General features: G+C 36.5%; 2 protein-coding genes across 8 annotated transcripts in view; one reads left to right on the top strand and one right to left on the bottom strand.

Moving 5' to 3' along the window:
* The window catches only part of Arhgap10 (Rho GTPase activating protein 10), a 152,633-nt gene extending 145,671 nt beyond the window's left edge, over positions 1 to 6,962 (top strand). For all 4 annotated transcript variants that reach the window (XR_015443981.1, XR_015443975.1, XR_015443979.1 and 1 more), the window contains one exon: positions 1,009 to 6,962. Coding sequence is in view for 1 of the 4 variants with exons in the window: in XM_087193361.1 (XP_087049487.1) it covers positions 1,009 to 1,088 (80 nt within the window). In the remaining 3 variants the exon portion in view is untranslated. The remainder of the gene's footprint in view (positions 1 to 1,008) is intronic.
* The window catches only part of Ednra (endothelin receptor type A), a 56,559-nt gene that overhangs the window by 22,550 nt on the left and 12,937 nt on the right, over positions 1 to 21,072 (bottom strand). For all 4 annotated transcript variants that reach the window (XM_087193358.1, XM_087193359.1, XM_087193356.1 and 1 more), the window contains exon 3: positions 1,061 to 1,188. In XM_087193358.1, the coding sequence (XP_087049484.1) occupies positions 1,061 to 1,188 (128 nt within the window). The remainder of the gene's footprint in view (positions 1 to 1,060; positions 1,189 to 21,072) is intronic.

Genomic DNA, 21,072 nt, shown 5'->3' with positions numbered 1-21,072 from the left:
CCAAATGATGCTAGTTTATTTTCTTCTACTGCTTTATGGTTGAATTTTTACGTGCTTGGGTATAGTGGTTAAGAAGGAAGATCACCTACATTTGATGACTGTCACCAACGCTTAGTAGACATGTGGATGGGATTAACCTATTTCAACCCCAGCTTGCCGATCTGTACAATGGGATAATTATAGCATGTATCACAGTTAAATAAAAGGAGTTTCCGTGAAATATTTATAACAGGGCCTGGTGCTCACTAATATCAATAACTGGCGATTATTGTAAATATTATTACTGATAATAGTATTTGTAAGATGCTTTTTTAACACGCTTTTTCCCAATGGCTACTACTTCTAAGAGAATCCTAACACTACTTCTAAAAGAACCTTTCCCTTTTCTCGTTTTATTCAAAGTGATTTCAGCCTGTATTATATGCCTGTGTACTCCAGTGCTTATTTTGGGTTTCCTGTTGATTTGGCAGTGTACGCATATCTGTACTACATCGTTTGAAATACTCTAGCTTATAACATTTAATAATATTATACAGGAAGAATGTGTATAGAATACATTGTTCTTTTTGCCAAGTGTCATGATTACTTGCTTGTTTGCTTATAAAGTTACATTTTAGAAATTAAGGTTGGGGATGTAGCTCAGTGGTAGAGCACTTGCCTAGCATGAATGTGGCCCTAAATTTAATCTCCAATTGCGTATTACTGGGAAAATGTTCTAGGTGCACATTACCCAAGGCAAAGATGGCAAATGTCAACAAATGTGTGAAGGGATTTAAAACTGTATAGGCAAGGTTTTAACGGTGTGAACTGTTACACTGTTCTGGGTGCCAATTCTCTTGATTATTTCTTTTTTTAAAAAAAATAACTTTATCATCAAACACACACACATACAAAAATTAAAACCATTCAAAGAAGAACAATGCAAGGGGGAAAAAGCTAATATTCAGATACAGTAGAACTCAACCAAAACAAAACTGAAAAGCACTTAAACTTGATTTTCTTTTTGAGGAAAATGCTTTTCCAAACCCGAGAGAAACACAAAGGGAAAGAAACACCTTACCTGTCGACGCTCAGAGCACAGAGATTGAGCACGGTGATCCCCACGGAGGACTTCTGCAGGAAGGGGAACAGCTTGCACAGAAAAATGCCGAAGTCATTGTGCTCAAAAGGCCAGCGTCCTGCCAACAGCTGTGAAGAGGAGACACGGCCATGAGAAATGGCAGAGGGGCTTGGAATGGGTGGACGTTGTATTTCTAGCTACACATCCCAACTTCTAAATGTTATATTCATTGTGCTTTCAACTAGCATGTAGTGGTAGAGTATTGGTCTCATTGGGTTTTTATGTCATGTTTTTTAGATCCAATAATTTTGGACTCCCAAAGATATGGAGAATATAATGTTGCAGATTATATTAATATCATAACATATTTATTTAATAGATAATATACATTATGGCAATATATTATATTGAATATTAAATATATATTTTACATCAAATATGTAATACAAAGTAGAATTTGCTTTCATACAAAGTTGTCATTGGCAACTTGTGGTTTGGGCTAACAGTTTAACTGAGAAGGAGGCAGTAGTCTCTTATCAAACCTTACTAACCCATCAGTAGAGCAAGCCATTTCAACTAGTGGCACTGAAAGATTATATTATTTCCAGATAAACAGCCAAAACTATAATTGAGAGATTCTGGAGAATACTGGCAAAATGAAGTGGCCATGATATTCTGATTTTGCTAGCTGGTCAACACTTAAACTTAACCTTTCCTCTGTGCTGAAGGGGCTGACTCTCCCTCAGGATATGGGACCTAAGTGGGTCATCTTTATGTAATTTTAAATTTCTCCTTATCATACAGAAGAATAAGGTTACTGTGATATGTTTACACGGAAAATCTAGTTTTTCATGTTAACAGTTTGAAATCCCCTTCCCAAGGTGGATGTAGATGTGTGGGACCATGGTATTATACCAGGAACATGGGCTTATATAATTTCTCTATCAGGGAAACTGACATCCATGCTGAATAGATGATACCTTTCAAAGAGTAAAAGTGGTATTCATTTTCTTCTAGTTTTCGCTTAGTGCCTCAGCATTTAAACTTACTCTATTCAGTGGTCAACAATATCCTACTGACTTGGCAGATTTGTTTTCTTATTCTCCTTTTTCTTCTTCCTCTTCCTGCTCCTCCTCTTCTTCCTCTTCCCCCTCCCCCTCTATTTCTTCTTCTCCTCCTCCTCTTCCTCCTTCCCATAGTAACTCTCAGTTGAGTTTCCATTTTTCTGTTTTACTACTTCTGCAAGGTTATGTGAGGTTCAATTTCATGGTTGCTGTGGTCATTAACATGATCCTATTGAAAGAGGCTGGGAACCCAGTTCCCCAAAGATACAAAATCAGAATATTATGCATCTTGAGAATTTAGTAACATAGGACCCGATAATTCTACTATGATGTCTAAGACCATATATGACTTCATTTCAAAGGCTTTCCCCTTTTAGCTTTCAAACATATTTCCCTTTCTTCTGAAGGAATCATTTCCTTCAATCCAACCTTGCCTCTGTTCTCTTCGTTGTTTCATTACCACCAGCCTAGATTGGGGGCTTCTCAGAATTTTGACATACATTTTTATTCAAGGACAAGCATGAGGCTTTACAGAACCCTGCCCTACATGAGAGTTTTAAGGAAGTTAACAAATAATTATGCCATTGATGAATGCTGTTTATTAGTGCCTGGTGCAAGTAAAGACATAAAGTGCTCTTTTTGAGACAAATCACCCCTATAAAAACAAAAAAATCGGGAAATGATTTTTTATAGAATGAGAGTTTAGTATTTTGATCTAGAATTGGAATTCTCCCCTACAGACAACAGAATTGTATTTAGAATATGTAGGAATTATTATGGGATATGCTTTGGGTTTTGAACTATTACTGTTGTCTCATTCCCAGAGACTAAGGCTTCTGCACTTGATCTTAGCCAGAAGGCTGAGAAGCGATGAGAATAAGGATTCTGAAGCACACATGAATGGATTGATCCTAACAAAGAGAGGAAAGAAAAAAAATACTTCTTGCTTAATAAGGGAGATTCTGAAATCCTATGATGGTCTAAGTTATAAATGCTAATAAAATGATCCAGAAAAACCCCACTGACCATGGGATGCTTCCAATCTCTATTAAATTTCTTCCTTTTTCAGGCTTCCTTAAGCTTTTAACTGTTAGGCTGAGGTTAGGTATGAAAGAAAAGATGTCATAGAATTGAGGCCAGTAAAAAAAAAAAAAATCATCTTTCTTTGACACAAATAGGTGTGGTTGTGGTGTTATTTTTCTTTTTCCCCAGGAGTGAGCATTGATTTTCCTTGGGAATTGTAGACAAAGGCATTAGCTTACATCTATTTCATTCTGAAATGATGTATGGATAGTAATTGCTCCAGTGCTTCCAGGAGAAAATTAGGGCCCTGTCTGTAGGCAACTTTTTCCTTCTGCTTCTCTGGTTAAAAGTGATTTATTGAAAAAGCCTTCAGTTTGGATCTTGAATATTCCCCAAAGGCCCATGTATTGAATGCTTGGTCTTGGTTGGAAGGTAGTAGAACCTTTAAGAGATGGGCTCTAGAGGAAGGAAGTCAGGTCATTGTGGGCATGCTCTTGAAGTGGGGCCCTTTTTCTTCGTTTTCCTCTTCTTCCTGGCTCCCATGTGTAGTTTCTTCTGCCGTGCACCCCTACTAGAATGTGCTGCCTTGTCACAAGCCCAGAAGGGGACCAAACGACCGTCAACTAGAACCTCTGAAACTGTGAGCCAAAATAAAGCTTTTCTTTCTTCATGTTGATTTTCTCAAGCCTTTTATAACATGCTTTCATTAATAATCCAATCTTAAGTAGAACACACAGTTTAATCTCTTTTATGAAACCAATGTTGGTTTCTTACATTTGAAATTTATTTTTAGCCAACTCTTGTTTTAGCAATAAACAAATACAAAAGAAGGGGAGCATCATGGAGGCAATTGTAGCCACCTGTTTTTCTCTTATTTAACATTTTGGAGCTTTGCAAAGTATACTTTCAGGTAGTTACTAGCATTAATATTGAAAATACAATATTAAAATGGTAAAAATAATCCTGTATAAAATTTTTTGTTTACTTTGTTTGAGACAGGGTCTTGCTATGTAGTTCAGGTGGACCTTGAACTTGAAGTGCTCATGCTGGCTCAGCCTCCTAAGTGCTGGGATCACAGGCATGTGCCACCACTCCTGGCTTGTAAAAAATTTTTGATAATAAGAAGTATCTCTCCTAAAGCCCCTAATCTCCTTGCCTAAAGGCAAACACAGTTATTTGCTAAGTATTTTCTTTCAAAAACACTTTACGTATACATAAAAGTGTAGGCTTTTAAAAAATGATTATGAACACATGGAAATAATACTCTTTTTTTTATAGTCCATTATGATCTCTGTGTCCTAGGGTAATTTTGTGGAAACTGCTATTGCCTAATTAAGAGGTTTTGATTTTCGAAGGCACACTGAAACGAGTTAGACTAGAAGAGGAATAAATGACTAGTTAGGATAATATTTGGATCATGGCAAAATAACTGGCTGATTTCATTAATATTAACCACCTACTATCAATTCAATGAAAAAGAAACTAACTAGTAGGACAGAGTGATGAGTCAAATTGGTTCAAAGGGTTATTCTGGAATCTTAAAGTAGTTGGAGCTTATTTTGGCCATAAAAGGGGCTATCTTATGGAACTCATGTTTATATCTTTCCAAAGACATCAGGTAGGTTTTGAATAAATCAATGAATCCACCTAACAGATGAGTCGGTGACTCCAAGTCATTAATTTAAAAAAATTCCATATTTTCAAATTAGTATCATTTTGACCCTAAAAACACATTCATCTTATAATTTATTTCCTATTTCAAAGTTATTTACCAGTGTCCCAAAGTAATATTTCCACTATTTCTGTTGAAAGAAACAATACACACACCACCTAATTTCTGGAGGACATGGCAGTTTAGACTGAAGTGTGAATGTCCCAAAGTTTTGGCTTAGAAGTCTGCTGAGGATGCAGTTGGGTGGCTTCCTGAGAGCCACCTTGGGAGGGCTCTGGGAGCCAGTGCTCATTCTGCGATCTCAGGGCACATGGTGGTGCCCTCCTGTGCTCCAGCAGACCCAGTGGAGAAGCACAGAAGGAATCGCTGAGACAAATCTGCTGAGCATGATGTGTGTGTGTGTTACTGGGGATTGAACCCAGCCCTTGTGTGTGCTAGGCAAGTGCCCTACCACCATAGTGAATTTGGATTGTGTCCAAATTAACATCATAAAATTGACAGGCTGTTTTTTTTTTTTTCACTTGTCAGAAATAGATCTACTTAAGAACTTGCACTGTGTGGTACACTGATTAGCACTCTGGTTTTAGGATGGCTAGCTCCAAAAGTGCCATGTGCAGATGTCCAGCCCTGTATTGTTTAGTAGAAAACAGTATCTTGGTTGGGACATTTCAGATACATGCAATGTACTTGTTCGTGTTAGTTTTCTGGAAAACACTTGACAACCAGAAAATAGCAAAAATGTATGGGAGCAAGTGAAATTTATGTCCTAATGGACTCACAATAGACAAATTTCTAAATCTTCACCACAGGTTAAATTTCACTTCATGCTCAATGCTGTAAAGTTTAGCTTTAACTGTTCTTTAAGCTATTGCACAATGAAAGCTGCTCACTAATAGCATCGTTTTGTCTAGGATGAGATAAGATTGCTAGTTTTCAGTCTTGGCTGTATATAAGAATTATTTAGGGAGCTCTTAAAAATTCTAGCACCTGGGCCATGACCCCAGACCAGTGCTTATCAACCAGAGATAATTCTGTGTTCCAAGGGGCCTCTTGACAACGTCTGAAATATTTTTGGTTATTACAACGAGGAGGGGATTCAAGATAGAGGCTGGGCATGCTGCTAACCATCTTGCAATGCACAGGTCAGTCCCCCAACCAATAATCATCCAACTCAAAATGTTCATGGTGCTGAGACTGAAAAACTCCTTCCTGGACCAATTTAATTTGGAAACTTTGGGGCTGGGACACAAGCATCAGTAGTTTCCAAAGCTTCCCAAGCCATTCCAGTGGACAGCCTAGGCTGCCGGTCATTGTCAGGAGCAGTGTGGTATTCAAGGTTGAGCAGCGTCAGTCACCCATAGCACTCTCTGAAACACAGATTGCTGGGCTGCAGCCCCACCAGGTCCAGGGAAGGGTCTGAGAATTTGCAGTTCTAACATGTCCACAGCTGGTGGTGATGCTTCCAGTCCACCAACCACACTTTGAGAGCCACTATTGTAAAGGCTCCATGGTCAGCAAAAGTGACAACTAATAGCCAGATAATACAGGATGAACAGAAAAAAGTAAGAGAAAAGGAAGAAAAAACTCTCAATTCTCTGGGGCCATGTAGCTTGCATCTCACTTCCCTCACATTCCGGTAGTCCCTAGAGATGTGAGTACACAAAAGGACAGTCCAACAGCAGCTGCACTAGTGTCTTGGGCCTCACCATCCTGACACTACTTGTTCTTTCCTTATACTCAGGATAGGTCATAAACTCATAAGACTTAGGTTCCAGTACAAGATTTACCAGTTGCTATGTGAGCCACTGTAGGCCTTGGATTCAGTATGAGCAAAATGGGGGTGGCTCTCATACTTGACACAACAGTATGATGACCATTTGGGAAGCTCAAGCAGGACAAAGCAAACAAGAGAATTCTACAAACCGGATGCACACCACTGCAAGTGTTGGTTATTTTGAATTCCTATAATTTATGATCATAGAATGTATCATTTATGCATTTTTAATAAGAGAGCCTAATATAAAGGAATGTACCCCTCTTTTATCCATTCCAGATGTTATGTTCTGCTACTTAATGCTATTAGGCATTATTTTTGTTATTGTCTTAAAATGGTACAAATAAAACCAGTGGCACATTTTCCTTTGCACTGACTTTCCTTCTACTTCCTCTAATGAAGCTGAGGGATTTTCTTTCTTCCCTTCATCTCACTCTACTCATCATAGACAGGAATGAGGATTTATGATACAGTCTGTAATAGCTGAAAGCTTCATAGTTAATAAAATGTGCTTCTCCTCTCAACATGAATGATTGCAGTGTTCCTTAGAATTGTACAGGATTGACCAGGTACCATTCTTCAAAAAGTGTGGTTCTAACATTTTCTTTCTGGTGGAGGGGCTGGGATGCAGAAGCTGGTATTATAGTTGCATCAGAAGTGAACGAAAACATCTTCTGACCTCACAAACTGAGATGATTACAAAGCAAGTGACTCCTGGATATGCCTTTAACTAGAAAGTCCTCGCTGGCTATTGCAAATCTTAAATCACATACTCTAAAATAAATCACTTCGCATGACTGAGAATGGCTTGTACTCTTCCATTATGCTTTAATTGCTTCAGGGTTGAGGCAGAGCTTTCATGCAAATTAAAAACCGTGGCTCCTACACTATCCAGACACTCTCTTCCTTGCCATGCCTTTTGCAACTTGACCATGTCAAGAATTGGAGTGTATGACAAATTCAGAGCAGAGCAGTAGTTCCATAAATTTTCCCAGAGGGTCCTAGATGCCCTCAGTGACCTACAGGATGGGGAAACCCTCCTATTAACTAAAGCCAATGACTTGGCACAGGAATTAAGAGTGTGGCCTGAAGCTAGACTTATCAGATTGGACTCCATCTTCCCAACCTGTGATCTCTGCATAGGGGTTAACCTCTCTGCTCCCAGTGTCCTCTTCTTTATATCTATAAAATGATGACAGCAATGGTCCTCAGAGGATTACTGCGGGCCACAGAAGAGGCAATCCGTGTAAAGGAATTAGTAAAAGAAAAATTCCAGAAATGAGAGCCATAACCACTGATGGCCTATGGTTATCAAGCTCTACCTTTTGTCTCCTTTTTCTAACGAAATGGTGCGTTAGCTTTCTGTCACTGGGACATAAAAGTTGAGGTAATCAAATTAGAAATAGGAAAGGCTTATTTTGGCTCATGGTTTCTGTCCATGGTTGCTTGGCCTCATTGCCTCTGAATCTGTGGCATCACAATAAACCAGTGGTTGATACGAGTACTAAATGATTTACTCTATACGAAATACCTAGAACAAGGCATGGCACATAGAAAATCATAAATGTTGATTTCTATAAAGAGTAGATTCTGAAGATCCACTTCTTGCTACTCTGGACTTAGACTGGAAAATGTGGAATTGTTGAATAATACTTGCTACCTGCATCTTTCATTATTGAACATTCAGTGTTTCATTTTTGCTGGGGTCTTAACCTTCTAGACTCTAAAATATATAGATGCTAATAAAAATCAAGGTGGAAGAGAGAGGGAGGGAAGGAGTGAGGGGGAGAGAAGAGAAGGGAGAGAGAGAGAGAAGGAAGGAGGCAGGGAGGGAGAGAGGAACTTTTTAAAATCAGAGTTTCAGAGCCATGGAAATTTTTTTCCTTAGAAGAAAGATTTGTTTACCCAAGATATGGGCTTCTCATCTCTGAGAATCTCTCAGCTGAAGTTTGGAACTCAATGGAATATTTCTTTTAAATAACTTTGTTGGCTGTAAGAATACTAATCTAGATGCAAAGGACTTGAGACTTTTATTTACTTCACAAGCATAGAAACAAAGGATCATTGACTGGAAAGAATAAAGTTTTAAAGTAGAAAATTAGGTACCCTCAATATCAAAATTATATTCATCAATGCTGAAAACAGCATTATAATGCTAAAAAATACATAAAAGTTTACTTCACAACAGAAAATTGATTTTATGTTAACAAGAAAGAACCTCACCTTCTCCTGAATGGAGAAAGATTTCACATGTATGTTGTGAATGGGACCCTACATATTTTAACAAAGTGCAAGCGGAGTTAATTATTAAGTGAGTGATCTGACTAGGATATCCAAAAAGGCCTAAAATCTAATGGAAAGAGTTTATTTAAGTCAGTCTCTATTAGGGCATTTCGGTGCTCATTCAAAAGAAGCAAGCTGAAAAATACAAGGCAAAATAAAACAAAACAAAACAAATGAGCAGAGATTCCCCAACATGTAGATACAGGTAATAGTCACCCCTCAATGATCAGTGATCAATAGGAAAAAGGAAACCAAAAGCATATTTGAAAGCTTATTACTGACTGAATGTATACATTCCTAAGAGCCTGGGTTGGTTCTTTATTGTAAAGTGTGTCGTGTGATCACAATTACCCTGTACCTAGCTGGAAACAAGGGGCCCTTAAAGGTATGGTAAGCAGTGTGAAGAAAATGATTATTATATGTGTTTTGGAGGAAAAAACCCAGAGAATGATGCTGTAGCTGATATGTGATAGTAAAGAAGACTGAGGTGACTTTGAATATTTAATAACATAAATTCGTTAGAAAATAAAACTTCACAATTCATACCCTAATAGCAGAGGCATAAACTGAAATAGAAAAACTCAAGACGTCTTAGTTATTAGTAATGTGATGGGATTGTCCATAGGGATGATGCAGATTTTAAGTCACCCGTTAAAGTTTCAGACGTCTAGTTGTCATCTACAAAAATGTTACATGTGGTGTGGAGAACATAAAAACCACAAAAGTATCACTGCAGAGAAGAAAGATTGGAAGGGACGGAAAGTAAAGAAAGGGAAAGTTAGAAATCCTGCTTCAAGAGTGTTCTAAAATTGAATTCAGGTGCTAGTTACACAAATCTGTAGATTTACAAAAATCATGAAGTTACACAGTTAGAGCAGGCATATTTTAGGACATGTAGATTATGCCTAAATTAAGCTAATAAAGAAAAACATAATGCCAATCATTCTGGTCTGGCTCCGTAAAACAAATAAAGTAAAATAAAACAAACCAAAGCAAAACAATTAGTGAAGAGTAAAATTCTGGCCCCATAAGACAAATCAAGGGAGTGGCATCCACAGACTACATAGTCTACACCTGTGTTCACCACTATATACATGTAAAACAAGTCTGTTTCCCTTTGGGTATCTTTAATGACGTAGTGACATTATAAAATTTTGATATATCTTGAGCTGGAGTACACATCTTTTAAATATTTTATGTGACAAGACTGGTGGTAATATTGATGGATTTGATTTTTGATATATTATGAAATAAGCCAACATTTACAAAATATGTGTAAATCAATAAACTGATATTTCCTAATGACCAGTGTCTCATGTTACTAAACCATGCACATGTAAAAGAGCTTGCAAAGGATTTTAATGTGACAGTGTAATGTGGCTTCAGGTGCCATATCAAAATCAATATTTAAGAAACTCAATAGGAAAATTGGATGTAGCATTAAAGAATAGCCACAATTATCTGAATAGACTATGAAAATTCTCCTTTTTTTCCCAAGTACATATCTGTTTGAGGCCAGATTTTTAAAATATCTGTTTTTCAACAAAATCAACATAGTTCTACAGACTCAGTGCAAAAGCTGATATGAGAATTTAGCTATCTTCTCTTAAGCTAGAAATTAGATTTGTAAAAACATAAGCCACATAGTGGTGGGGCCAGAGAAAAAAAATGTAAACTGCACATCAAATTATACAATAGATAAGTGAAAAAAAGCAGTCATGCCATTTAGAAAAATATCTTTCAAGCAATTAGACTAAATCCATATTTTTGAAGAGACACTCACCATTCTACCAACCAAAACATTTATTCCCCAAAATGTTATTGATGTGTTATTGCATGACATTAATGCTCAGTTGTGCCCATACAGTTGTTATTCAGAGCTTCCATCCCTGTTCTCAACTACTGTCTGACCCATAGGCCAGGGGAGGGTCCTGGCTGAGTTTAGATGCTGGCTCTGGAATTTTTCATTCTGATCCATGTATAAAGATGGAAGTGGAAACCTGATGGAATTTAGCTACTATAATCTGCAAATTAGTTTTCAGAAAAAGAGTAATCCTTTAGTCTGATGCACAGGCTTATCTTCATTTCAACTTGAAACACTAAAAGCCCTTCTTCAAGTTGAAGAAAATAATTTAGTTCCACTTAAAGTGTTTTTGTCATATATAATGGGCTGGAACATGTTGTCAGAAATTCTTTTTCTAGTCATTAACACTAACATTTCAGACCAATACATTTGACTTTTTCAGGTGAGTCAATTTTGAAATAAAGTAACATGTAGAATTCATTGATTTAGAATGTATATTCATGATTACTTCAGAGTGGAAAAATGTCTAATGTTATACTATATTTTCTTGAGTTAGTGTCTTCTTTTTGAGCAAAAATGTATACTTCTTCAAAAGTAAATGACACCTTAAATTATCATTGGGCATTTGATTCAGTGACCGACTACATTATCTAAAATTAGTTTCCTATTTCTTTCAACCAAAAGAAAAATACTTAATTTAAAAATATATTTAGGTGATAGGGAAATATGAACTCTACAATGCTGTTGGGAGTGCAAAATAATCGAACTATTCAGCAGGCAGTTTGGCAGTATCTGTGAAAGCAAACATATAGTAAACCTTGGGTGCAGGAATCCTACGTATGGGAATTTCTCACGTATCTATCCTCATATTTTAAAATGTGACATACACATACATGCATAATCATAGTATGACCTATAAAAACAAAAGATTCGTACAACCGATTATATAAGCCATGACACCCTCGTATATTTTGGAATACTGTGAAACTGTAAAAAACTGAATCATCTTTTTACCTCGATACTCAAAGACCCGTGGGGTATACTGACAGATGAGAAAAGCAAGGTGCAGAAATAGAGGCGATAATAAGAATATATATTTGGATTTGCCTTTTTCCTGGTGCTGGGGATTAAGCCCAGGGTTTCATGCTTACTAGACAAGTGTTCTACCACTAAGCTATACTCCTAACCCCAGATTTTCTTATATTGTCATGAAGAAACAGTGGAAAGATAGAGAAAAATCTCATTAAAGTGATTCCTGTGGAGAAACTGGGTGGTCAGGGCCTGGTGTAGGGCTAAGACTTCTCAATATACATCATTATGTCTTTTCTTGATTTTTGTTGCATGGGAACATATTCTGATTTGAAGAGGAATGTTCTGATTGATTGAGTGCCAAAGGCAATATGCAGACAAGCATATTGTGTAGGAACTGCCCCTACAAAGCCATGCTTTTAGTAGAAAAGAGGTAGTCTGAACAGAATGGGGGGATGGATCAAAAATCACAGACTCTAAACAGTGATCAAATGCCATCTATTGAGCCCTAAGGCACTTATTCTTCTCCATTCATTCATTTATCCCAAATCCCTGACTATGTAATACCTTCAGTCCTAGTCCAGTTTTCTCTTCTTGGCCATTTCTATAAAACAACTAAGTGTGTATCACTTCACAAGAGTTCATAAGAGTCACTGCAAAAAAAAAAAAAAAGAATTTCAAAATCACAGGAGAGGTGGACTCAGGATGGCGACTGAGAAGCTGCCTCTGGTACCAGCCTGCAAAGAGCGATAGTTTTGATGGACGCTTCTTTAAAATTACAAATACGGCAGTATTTATAAATATCTGGTTCTTCAAGGTTCTTTCACATAGGTGGAGCTATAGATGTCGACTCCTCTAATTCTGAGTCTATGGTCTCTTCTCTCCTTTCTCATGTATGTCAGGCGTCTTTTGGGTCCTGGCTGAACTATGCAGTCTTTAAGAGGTGAGTCCCCGGGATGGAGCTCCATGACCCAACTCTGCTTTTCTCCTTCCCTCTCCTGAAGCTCTCCCGTCCTTCACCCCGACATCTAGAAAGGTGTCATACAGCAGAGAATGTCTTACACACGCGCACACACACACACACACACAGAGCTTAAAAATGGCACACAAAGTTTTCTTATTTTTCCCCTACCTTTTCCTTTGTGTCGTGGCCTTCCTTCCATTATCAAAGAAATCCCTAACTTTTTTAATATAGATAGAAGAAAACTCACCCATTTTTAGTTATAACTATGTAATTTAATTGTTCTATCCAAAGAAATAAAAAGTTTAGTGATTCTTTAATAAAATAATTTCAAGTCATTTTTTTTATCAAGTTAACCTGGAGGAGTAATTATTTTTAGTATGAAATTTCCTTAAAATAAATGGAAAGTTCATCTTAACCTTCTTTTCCCTTTTCTTAACTGAAACATGACTGGCTACGCAAAAATCTAGACATCTAGTTCAATATACTCTTAATTACTAAAAAGGCAATGTAATAAACATGCCTAAACACATGGTAAGGAATTTTAAAATTCTTCAGTTTTGATCATAAAATGGAGATTTGTCCAACAGTTTTCAAAGGTAACCCCCACTGGGGCCTTGATATTTGCCAACATAAATGGGGATGGTCTAACAATAGACCGTGGTTGCTCTAGCTGATCCCAGCTGTTCCATCAAGAATAGGCCTACTTTGTGTCATTATGCCTAATGGGACCCCATGAGATATGCCCTGCAGTACTTATTTTTTCTTAAAAGATAATGACTTGAGTGATCAAGTGATTTATTCAAGAGTAATGATAAAACAATTTTTATAAAGAAAACATTTTAATATCTTGGGGTTATGACCATTTACTTTTTGGGGTTGGGCATGAACCATTTACAAATATTAAAGGTAAAGAGGCCTTCCCCACATTTTCTAAGTTCACATCTTGAGCCATGGCTCTCTATGGGATGAGAAGGAGATGGAGGAAAGGAAGGGACAGAAGACAGGGCCGGGAGGTTGCTGTGGTACCCGTGGGTTGACAAACTTTTTCTGTAAATGGCCAGATAGTCAATTGTTTTAGGCTTTTTGGGCCACATGGTGCCTGTTGAAACTACTTACAAAAACTACCACAAAAAATATTGAAGTGATCGGTATGGCTGTGTTCCAATAAAACTTTATTTACAAGAACAGATGGTGGGACAGACTGGACTCATTCACAGTAGTTCGGGCCACAGAATCAGACAGGAGAAGGTAGAAGTGGTGAACACCCTGCAAATTGGGCCCTGGAAGCCAAAAGGCCAAGAAACGATAGTACTGCTCCTTTGGGATTTTCTTTAGTCTAGTAGCTGGAGGCAATTTTGAAGTCACTCCATGAAAACCAGTGAAAATATTACAGCTGAAGTCAAGTATTTCTGCAGAATAAAAAGCAGGAAAAGCTTCGGTGGTCACCCAACTTTAAACTCCTATTCATCAGATTGCAAAAGCCAGTGGTCAGATAGTTCACACAGTTCTGAATGCGAGTGACTATGTGGCCAGCAGTTTTGATAAATAAAATTTTGTTTTTTAGGATGCTGCGGTGCAAATTTTCCTGGTGATATTAAGAGAAATTTGTCTTTTAGATCTGCCTTCATTCATTACAATTTGGTAAATTTCTACCATCAACCTTCCATACATTGCCAGTCTTGTGGAAGTATAATAATGTAGTAACCAAATTACAACTCATCCTGGAAGTTTTATCTAGCAACTAGCAAACTCAAGATAATGTCATTTCATAAAACATAACCTCAGAGAGAGTGTCTGAGAAACTTCATCAACCCAACTTTGACTTTCAGAAAATTTATTATCTGTAATCAGTGCTTCTTAAACAGTATTTCATGGAGTTTTAAAGTTTTAAACTAAATAGCCATTTATAACAGCAGTGGAAAATGCTGAAACCTAATTTTATATCTGTGTCTCTTGAGATTACTTTGATTGATTTTGTTTTAGCCATATATATTACTCAGAGAGGAGAGATGACAGTTTGTTTTTAAAGAAAATATTTATAGGTGTTTAATATTAAAAATAGTATTTATTTTGTTCTGTGGTCTCAAAAAGTTACAAAATATTTGAGTATAAAACTGCCCTAGTGTTCAGCTCACCGTATTGAATATTTTTTTATATCCTTGAAGAATATGAGCAGCTTGAAGGCATGACTGTCCTAGATTTCTTTGTTTTTTTATTAGATGCTTAGATGCTGTGTGAGTTCACTCGGAAATTAGCCATATGGGGACAGATAATAGATTTTTTTCTTGAAAGTCAAATAACTTTAGTATAGACAAAGCTCAAATATAGGCACACAGGTCTTTGAAGCTTTTTGAATTAGAAAAGAATTCTGTTTAGGAAATTCTGCCTAGTTCCTGTTTCTGTACCATGTCATGGTATAGTTCTCTAAAATTTGTAATTAAAATGTAAAAGGATTATTGTAATGAATTGTATTAAAGGTATATATTTAGTAGTTAGCTATATATGCAATAGAAATTGGTATATATACACAAAAAGATGCATATGAGATGGTTCAGAGATGTACCATAATCATTTGAAACTAATCATAATCATAAACATAATCATAATCATTTCAAATTAGAAACTATTTCAATGCCCACCTGCAGTAGAATGGGTAAGCTGTGATGCAATCATAGATGGAAGTACTGTACAATAGTGAGAAAAAATGAACTACAATCAAGCACAGTAGGGCTCTCACAAACATGACATTGAGTGAAAGAAGCCAGACACAAAATAATATATGTTATACAATTCCATATATATGAAGCACAAAAATAGACAAACTCATGCTGTTAGAATTCAGGAAAGTGGGTATCTTAGGAGTTACAGTAGTGACAGGGGGCTGGCAGGAGCTGATAATCTTCTGTTCTTTGATCATGGTGACATGCGTGTGTTCATTTTGAGAAAATTCATTGAGCTGACCCTTCTGCACATTTTTCTGTATCTATAATATAATAAAATGTTTAAAAGTACCATGGCTCTTAAATGATGTACCATTACCCTGATTTTCATAGGTTTAGCTTCTATAAGCAAATAACATTTGTGGAAGCAATGGAAATATACAGAAAAGCACCACATTTATGACCTAAATGACACCATTCTAAGAGAGAAACTGGGTGCACTTCAGACATTTTTGTTTTGTGAGACTAAGGCTTAAGTCTTTCTTCAAGCTGAAAATTCACAGTGGCCCTAGGCTTTTTTTCTCTTTCTTTATGATGCATTCTTCAGAATTGCTTTTTCTGATATAAAACTCACACGGAACAGGGTACAATGTGATATTCATTGTTCAGCAAATAAATGTATATCCATTATCTTTTTGACAGATAATGACATTGGACATTTTGAACAGGCTCAATATTGTTTTCTTTGTTGCCTTTAAAATTAGAAATAAATAATCTAAATTCTTTATGAAATACATTTAGTGGGACTATTTCATAAATAGGTAGGCTTGACATGTAAATCTTTAAAAATTGAGGATTTTTCTCTTGTCATGCAAGTGAAATAAGTCTGGCACATAAAAACAAATAGCGCATGTTTTCACTTCTGTGTGATCTCCTAGAAAATCATGTAGAGAAGAATGTATACCAGAGTCTGGGAAGTGTGTGTGGGAGAGGGGAAGGAAGAAAGGATGGTTAATGGCTACAGGGGTGCAGCTGGAGAGGAAGAATAGCTTGTAATGTTCTACCGCACAATAGAATACCCGGACAACAATTAGTTGAATATTTCAAAAGAGCTATTTAGATGGGATTTCGAATCTTCCCAACACAATGATAAATGCTTGAGGTAATGTTTATGCCCTTTAGTCTGACTTGATCACTACACATTGTATACATGAATTAAAATGTCACGCTGTACCCCATAAATATGTGCAATTATTATTTATCACTGTAAAATAAAAATATTTTCTTAAATTGAGAATATCTGGTTTCTTTCTAATGACCAGTTTAGATTTATAACACATGTCATGAGTTATGCTTCTGTATTCTTTTAATTTCTTTGCATCTAGTAAATCCCTAAGGAGAAGGGTCTAGGAATGCAACATTTAGCATTATCAATAAAGCCTGATGTTTTTATCCTAACTGAAACCATGGGCTAGCTATAGCATTAATTTTTGTGCATAATGTCCAGAAACAAATTGCCTGGTGAAAGGTATTCCTCTAAGCAGATACATCTAGGCAATGAGTCCATCAAAAATTTCAGCCTTTCCTCTCAGTTTATTTAGTTATATTTCTGGGTCTTCTTTCAGCTAACTTGAGGAGTGCACGATACCAAAATCTGGTTTACCAGATGTTCCAAGGCAACATGCAAGACTTACCACACACCTACTATTTTAGGGAGCCATCTCTGTATTATACACAGTTTCCTTCAGAATTGTTACTTTTGTTCTAAATAAAGAACTAAAAAAACCTACTGAGGCTTCTGAGGGTGTGTATCAATAATAGAGTTCTTGCCTGGCATTCACAAAGTTCTTTAATCAATTCTCAGCACAGGGAAAGGGATGGGGGGAGCTGTTGGAGAAAAGGAAATGATTTTCATCACTGAACAGTCTTGGAAAATATATTTCTGTGCAAATGATGCTATTTGGGCATCATGAAGTATATGGAAGAGAACCAGTATGGCAGCTTAGTTAATAGTACATTTCTAGCATCAGATTAGATCCAAATCCTGGCTGTACTACTTGCATGCTGTGTGATCTTGAGAAAATCATTCAAACACTCTGTGCTTCAGTTTCTTCATGTACAAATGCAGGCGTCAGTGACATATCATAAGTTTGTTGTGAGGATCACATGAGTTTGCCTGGCACTGAGTAAACTCTAAATTTTAGCTCATGTTGTTTGCATGTTGATTATTGGTATACATAGCATCTTTTAACATTATGTATTTTTCAGTAAATATAGTTTTCACTGAAAACTAGAGCACTGTGAAAAAAGGAGATTGAGGAGGATATAAGAAAATGGCAAGACATCCCTTGTTCCTGGGTAGGAAGAACCAATATAGTGAAAATGGCCATACTTCCAAAACTATTATATAGGTTTAATGCAATGCCAATTGAAATTCCAACAATATATTTCACAGAACTAGAGAAAACAATGGAAAAATTCATTTGAAACCAGAAGAGACATAGAATAGCAAAAGAAATTTTAGGCAACAGAGATATGGCTGGGGGTATTACAATCCCCAACTTGAAACTATATTACGAAGCTACTGTGATAAAAACAGCATGGTACTGGCAAAGAAACAGACTGGAGGATCAGTGGAATAGATTAGAAGATGCAGAAACAACTACAGATATGCTCAGCCACCTCATCTTTGACAAACGAGCCAACCATCCCCATTGGAGGAAAAATAACCTATTTAATAAATGGTGTTGTAAAAACTGGATTTCAACCTGCCACAGATTAAAACTAGACCCATACCTATCACCATGCACTAAACTAAGATCAAAGTGGATTAAAGGTCTAAATATTAAAACAGAAACCCTAAACTTGCTGAATGATAAGTTAGGTAGAACTCTTGAAGACATTGGCATAGGAAAAGACTTTATGAACAAAACCTCAGTATCATGGGAACTAGCACAAAGAATCAACAACTGGGATCTCATCTTATTAAAAAGCTTCTGTACTGCAAGAGAAACCACCAACAGAGCTAGGAGACAACATACGATGTGGGAAAAAATTTTCAGCAACTGTACCTTAGACAAAGGACTACTATCTAGAATATATAAAGAACTGAAAATAATCAGACTCCCCAAATTCAAAGACCCAATTCAAAAATGGGCATTTGAAATGAACAGACATTTCTCAGACAAAGAAGCAAAAGCAGCAAATAAATATATGAAAAAATGTTCAACATTACTGGTTATTTGAGAGACGCAGATGAAAACAACACTGAGATTCCACCTCACCCCAGAAAGTATGGCTGCTATTAAGAAATCATCCAATAACAAATGCTGGCGGGGATGTGGGGAGAAAGGAACCCTTCTCCATTGTTGGTGGGAGTGCAGACTGGTGCAACCACTGTGGAAATCAGTATGGAGATACCTCAAAGAAGTAGGATTAGAGGTCCCATTTGACCCAGTTATCCCCCTGCTGGGTATCTTCCTCAAAGAATTAAAAGAATCACACCACAGGGATATATGTGCACCCATTTTTATAGCGGCACAGTTCGTAATAGCAAAAGCTTGGAAACAGCCCAAGTGCCCATTAACTGAAAACTGGATAAAGAAGATGTGGTTTTTAAAATAAAATGGAGTACTACTCAGCCATAAAGAATGAGAAACTAGAGTCATTTATAGCTAAATGGATGCATATTGAGGCCATCCTCTTAAGTGAAATAAATAGGACACATGTGTAAATACTGAATAGTTTCTCTAGTGTGAGAAACTGAAAGAGTAAATAAGGATACACATTGATGAGATGGCCTAACAACATATTTCTCGGATTGTGTTTCTATCACGTGTCATATGACTATATCGAAATTTAAATTAGGGAGAAGCTTGGCTTATGTGGAGTCTGCTACCTAACTGGAGTTTTTTTTCCAGACCACTATTTGTTCAATGTTGGTTTGGGGGATCTTTCTGATACAAATCACATCCTCTGGTGTCTTGTTGGTGCTTGAGATGCTTTTTTAATTTATATGGAAAAATATTTAAGTGCTTTTCAGTTTTGTTTTGGTTGAGTTCTACTGTATTTGAATATTATTGTAGTTTTTTCCCTTGCATTGTTCTTCTTTGAATGGTTTTAATTTTTGTATGTGTGTGTTTGATAATAAAGTTATTAAAAAATTAATTATTAAATTTTCTTTACTAGTTTAGGAAATGTAGTAGTGGCTAGAATGATCTTGGTGAAATGTAAACCTGATCATGTCAATCACCTGTACGGAACTTTCCAAAACTTCTGATTTCATCAAAGGAAAAAGCCAAAGTCTTTACAAAGATGATCATTTTTTTCTGCTTTGTTCAAGACAGCCCTGCTTTACATCAATTGTTTACACGTAATTATTGTTAATGTTGCCTTTACCTTTAAAAAGTTCTGTTAGGGTAATAAAATATAGAGTCATGCTTTAGGTACTCTGCCTCCCCCACTCTTGCGTAGCCCTGGGACCTCATCTGCTACTACTCTCCCTTCCACTAAGCTACTATGGCCTCCTTGCTGTTCCTGCAACTCTCTAGGTACTGTCCTGTTTGGGGCCTTTGCAGTTGTTGCTTCCTCTAACTGGAACTCTCTTATCTTAGGAACTTGGTTTGGTTTGCTCCTTTCACATTTTCACTCAGCTGTCACCTTGTATTGAGGCCTTCTTTAGCTACCCTCTCAAAAAGTAATATCTCCCTCCTTTTCTTCCCCTTCTCCATCAATCAACTTTTCTCCTTAGCACGTACCTCACTTGCTCTACACTTGCTGATTTATCTTCCTTTTTGTCTTGCTCTTCTACTAGAATGTAAGCTTCATGAGGGCAAGAATATCTGTTTTGTTTATTACTATTTCCCCAACATCTTCACTGAATGAATAAATAAAGCAAAGTTAGATAAAAAAGATCTAATGTAACTGAGTAACTAAATGACTAGTAGTTACCATCTCTGTTGCATGCTAATATAAATTTGATCTAAAGCAATGGGAGTCCAATGTTTGGGCAAATATTATGAGACGTATTTGACTTGCTTCCATTATTGTGACTAGTTTCCAAGAAAGCTGCTTTAAAAGTTAGGATATAAATGAAACTCTTAGAGGTGTTTAAATTCTGAGAAATGACCTCTAAGTTTGCACAAATATTTGGGCAAATAATATTAAGACTTTTTGGACATACTTGATGTTAGATTCTTGAGAAAATGCTGGAGGCTTCAAACCTTCCAAATTTAAATTAACACTCCAGAAAAAGTGTTTTTCTTATACTGTTGGAAGTTCAAATTTAAACTTAAAACTACCAAAAATTAACACTGAATAATAAGTCAGTTTTACTATTAGCTTTTATTTCAACTATTGTTTTTTTTTTAAGCTTAGAGCAGTTTTCCCAACAACAGCTAGACCTAGTTAAAAAATAAAGTTGTAGCTACAGGAAGTAAAAATGTTAACTCCCAAGAGAATGTGGTAGAGCCAGAAGGCAGTTGTAGAGTTTCTGGCAGTATATCAGATTTATTTTGATGAAATTTCTTAGACCATTCCTTATTTAACCATTCTAATCTTAACATCAGCTTCAGAGATAGCATTCTTGATTCCCTCATTCATCTTAGGTTGTACACTCTATACAAATGGTACACACTTTGTAAAATAATCAACTTACAAAATATACTGTGGCAATACTTTAGAATAAAATAGCCAGAACATTGGCTTTTATTGATTGGAATGCTGGGAATCAGGGCACCA

Source organism: Heterocephalus glaber, unplaced genomic scaffold (genome assembly GCF_053883595.1).
Source record: "Heterocephalus glaber isolate CG9 unplaced genomic scaffold, H.glaber_assembly_v1.0 deba00001587, whole genome shotgun sequence".
In the NCBI taxonomy this organism is placed as follows: domain Eukaryota; kingdom Metazoa; phylum Chordata; class Mammalia; order Rodentia; family Bathyergidae; genus Heterocephalus; species Heterocephalus glaber.
Note: the sequence above shows the minus strand (reverse complement) of the source record. Positions and strands in the feature narration are given on the sequence as shown.